The sequence below is a fragment of the Mycetomoellerius zeteki genome, unplaced genomic scaffold, assembly GCF_001594055.1.
Source record: "Mycetomoellerius zeteki isolate Tzet28-1 unplaced genomic scaffold, Tzet1.0 scaffold458, whole genome shotgun sequence".
NCBI classification, from domain to species: Eukaryota; Metazoa; Arthropoda; class Insecta; order Hymenoptera; family Formicidae; genus Mycetomoellerius; species Mycetomoellerius zeteki.
Window position 1 is genome coordinate 370374 of NW_017257455.1, and position 4633 is coordinate 375006.

At 26.0% G+C, this 4633-nt stretch overlaps 1 protein-coding gene across 1 annotated transcript in view; it reads left to right on the forward strand.

Moving 5' to 3' along the window:
* Positions 1-696: 696 nt before the first annotated feature.
* Positions 697-4633, forward strand: part of LOC108726943 (zinc finger protein 736) — a 13391-nt gene continuing 9454 nt past the window's right edge. The window contains exons 1-3 of the mRNA XM_018454784.1: positions 697-715; positions 1187-1395; positions 4175-4343. Coding sequence (XP_018310286.1) covers positions 697-715; positions 1187-1395; positions 4175-4343 — 397 coding nt within the window. The remainder of the gene's footprint in view (positions 716-1186; positions 1396-4174; positions 4344-4633) is intronic.

Sequence of the window (4633 nt, forward strand, 5' to 3'; positions counted from 1 at the left end):
ATAATTTCAAATTTTTATTTATTTTTCATACGTTTATATCAGATAAAGTTTATTAGATTTATTTATTAAGATATAAAAAATGATCATTAGGATTCTTTGTTTAAATTATATGTATTATACAATACAATTATTCTTAAATGTTTAGAATTTTAAGAGAGAAAAAGCGTTTCTAGTTCCACTATACATAACATCTTTATATAAACGTATAAGTAATAAATATACATGTTTTTAAATAGTGTAATAAATTATCCAAGGAACAAATACTGACATTTTCATTTTTTATTGTATAAAAATAAAAACAGAATTTACAACACTAAGCTAAAAATATATTTGTATCAATAAATTAACTAAAGTTTTAGCGTTGTAATAAAATTTTATAATTCATTTATATAATTATTTCTATCCTTGACATCTACTTTTAAATATATCTAAAAATTTTAGAAATAAATAACGATTTCTACTTTGCATAAAAATCCGCAATAGCATGCGTTATCTCTTCATCTCATTTTATTTTCTGCTCTTTTTTCATAATTGATCTCTTCTGCATCATCGCACTTTTCTCAATCTTGTATCTTTATAGCTTATATAAATTAAATTTTAGCAGTACTCTGATTAAAACTTTTTTTATTTTCCTGTCGAAAGTGGAAGTCTTAACTGCACGAACTTAATCACTGCAATGCTTACCAGACACTGGCAATGGATAAATTGATAAAAGGTTCTTGACGCATTAATTACTCATTAAATGCTCATAATTAATTAAACAATAGTATGTAATTTTTAATTCCTGATATTTTATAAATTTTATTCCATTTTTCTATTTTGAAAGATGTTTATTCTAATTTGCTTATCTTTTACTAATTTTGTCTTTTTAATGACAAAAAAATTCCCTTAGTTGTATGTTCTCTCCGCAAATTGTGTTCTCTCGAATTACGCGATTTTTTAAATCATTTTTAATTAAACTACAGAGAGAAGTTGATGATCGACATTACATATAATCCTTGTATCTTTAATTTACACCAAAAATCCATTAAACATGAAAGAAATTGTAATTAGATCAGTCTATCCATATTTTTAACTAGTCATTTTGTTTGATCTCTATTTCCGGTTCGGGGGAGCATTGCGATTACGACATAGCGTCGAACAAATCGCAAATAAATTGTCTAACCACATTGTCTTTTCATTGCAGGTTTGCTGGCACAAATGCTGATGTCGCAGGACAATAACGAGTGGAGTCAACGTCGAGCGAGTGGATCATCATACAAGATGTCCAGAGGTATCCGAAAGAAAAGCATAGGCGATGCCAAATATGAGTGTGGCAGGTGTGGAAAAACATACAAGGCCACGACATCCTTGAGCCGACACAAACGACTTGAGTGCGGTGTCGTGCCTTGCGAGGTATGTCCTATCTGCGGCCGGAGATTCAAGCACAGATTTGTCCTAAACGCCCACATCGTTGGTTGCGAAAGAAGAATGAATCAAACGGTACAGAAGAAGGATTTCGATTAGAGGCCGCGATTAATCAGCGATAAGGAAGAACGAAAGCGATTATTATAAATAAATGAAGATCTTGATCAACTTGTATAGAGCAATTAATGGTGAATAACTGATTGACATGTTTTTAATCGACGCGATGCTTAAAATATTTGAAATTAACAATACAAGCAATTTCGCATAAAATAGAATACTTATTTGTGTACTAATGACATAAGATGAACATATATCCCAAGATGGCTGACAAATATTATTTCAATTTAGGAGAATAGAATAATAATTTTAGGGAAATAAAATAATAATTTTAAAAGATATAACTTTAGATTCCAAAAGTCAAATTGAAATTGCTGGAAATACAAGAAGAGATGCTTTCGAAATTTTCATAAACGCTTCAGTATATTTATTTCTACATGTGAAAATATTTTTTTCTTTATTCCAATAAAAAATCTTTTTATCACTTTTTCCATTAATGACTATTATAATTAAGAATGAATATATGGATTAAGGATAAATATATGGAATTCTTTTGCGAGACACGTTTGTTATGTCTACATAGGCATTTCGCCTATATTTATGACGAAGACATCGTAGCCATAATGTATTTAATCTTTTATTACTTGTGCAGTTTAGTCATAAAAATAGTCATTATATGATATGTATAATATAGTCAACTGTTAATCCAAGCCAAACGAATATTGTTATTTTGACACAGACGATCGTCTATGCTTTTTATCCCGCGAATGAATGAATATTACAAATATATACTTCCTATTTTTTATTATGCAACAAAATTCTATAATTACTTGGTGCATTAACGCGTACCCTATATGTATCATATATTGAGAATATAAAACTGTTAAAATATATGCTCATTCATGTTTTAATTCATCATGACCGTTTTCATGATTCACGAGTACAATATTTTTATATGTTTAACATACAAATTTTAATCGAAAAGCTATTAATAAAATAATAATAATGCATCTTTTAAATTACACAATCGTTGTGTATCTATATTGTGTTGAGTTCACATTTAATCTAATTTGTTTTTGTAAGTTTTATTTTGGTAGTAGACAACACAGTCTGCACAATTCAGAAGTTTCATTTTATTTTGTATTTTGTATTATTGTATTTTGTATTATAATCTAAATATAAGATAATTATTTTTTAATTAATTAAATTATTTTTAATTAAACGATAATAAAAATAGTTTTTAAAATATAAAATTTATTTAATCTTTATTTCTGAAATACGATTAATTATTTAATGATTATATATTTCTTATCTTATCATTTTCAACATATAATATCTTTGTTGAAAATATATAGATAATATATTGTTATCATTTAAAATTGGAAATTATCGTTTCATGCAAATATTCTTTACATAATTTTTTATATTGAATATTTTGCATATAATTTTTTATGATTAATTCTAATTTATTTATCGTAGCAATATATTTAACAACATAATTAAAGATTTGATTAATTTAGATATTTTTTTAATTCCACATACATCGGTTTAGTGGTTTTTGTGTATATAATTATTTCTTTGCTATGTTTTAATATACTGCATTAAATTTATTTATAGTTTTATATACTTATTTATGGTATAACTTAATAAAAAAACTTTTTTATTCAAATTCTAAATCTATATTTTGTCTTTCTTTTTCATTTAAAAGCACTATGTTTACGGTCAACAACCTCATGAAACGATTTGTCGATTTACAGCTTTTCCACTCGCATCAATTTTATGTCGGCAAAACTCAAGGTATGAAGCATGTTTTGTTATGACTTCAAAAGTTCAAATGACTCTTTAGAAACGAGTAACTGTAAGAATCTGTAATATTTCCAACGAATGCTGTAGATTTGAATACATTTAAAATTGTCACGTGTATTTTTTATGTAATAATGAATACATGCTATTAAGCAATTTATCAGAGTTGGTAAAAATGTTTTAAACATATTTTAAACTGTTTAAAACGTGCTTAATCGACGTTTTTAACATGTTTTATACATGTTTTTTTTATAATACTGTTTAAAGCATGTATGTATCATTGTTTGAAAAATATGTTTGAAAAAACCGTTTTATTAAAAAAAAAAATTACACATTATCTCTTATCAACCCTGCAATTTATTATATTTTCTTTTTGCTATCGATTCTATCGCAAATAAAAAAAAACGAAATATTATATTTTTCCTAAAGTTTACGATCTTAATAAAACAAACTGTTATATCAATTATATGTAGATATTATTTCCAACTATCTGTGCGTGATTATGTAAATATACAGCCTAGACTGTTATTATACATTGTATAACAATGTCTTCTTCTCTTTTTCACTTGATTTAATATATTTCAATTGATAAAAGAACGTAATTCACGTGAATCTCTCTAAAAATGGCTATTATTAGTAAAACTTTAATACAAAATTCAAGAGTTGTAAGGGTATATGATTTAAAAAATGATTTCTGTAATAAAAAAAAGAGAAAAAATAAATCATTACGAGATAAAATCTATATTGTAAAAATTAATATATTCATTGCAGTGTATTGGATTGAGTATTGATCGATTCGTGTACTGAATCTCTTATCAATTGAACTCAATATTTACTCTGATCTCTATTAAATCGTTTTTAACGTCACCAATTTCACGAAAATAACAAAATTTTTTTCGTATTTCAGATGGTGAACAAATTTGAACTGAATGCTAGCCGCATGAATGCGTTTCTACATTTAAATAACGTAAATTGTGGCCAAATGGAACCGCTACCGAAGCAATATTTATATGGCGAATGCGGCAAGATGTATAAATGGATGGACAATCTACGCCGACATCAAAGACTGGAGTGCGGCAAGCTACTTAAGTGACATTGCGAAATTTGTCTGAAAATGTTCTACCGTCGATATGAATTAACGAAGCACATGAAATTGAAACATCACAAAGCGTAAACAATTTACCTACAATGAAGATATTCTTTCTTTAAATAAAATGTTAGGTTCTTCTTATATTGTCCATGATTATTTATATTGTAATTATAATTATAATTGTGATTATTATAATTTCAATTGTAATTATATTTACATTATAATTTTCTTATTATATACATTATATGATTTATATATTATATATTATATATTATA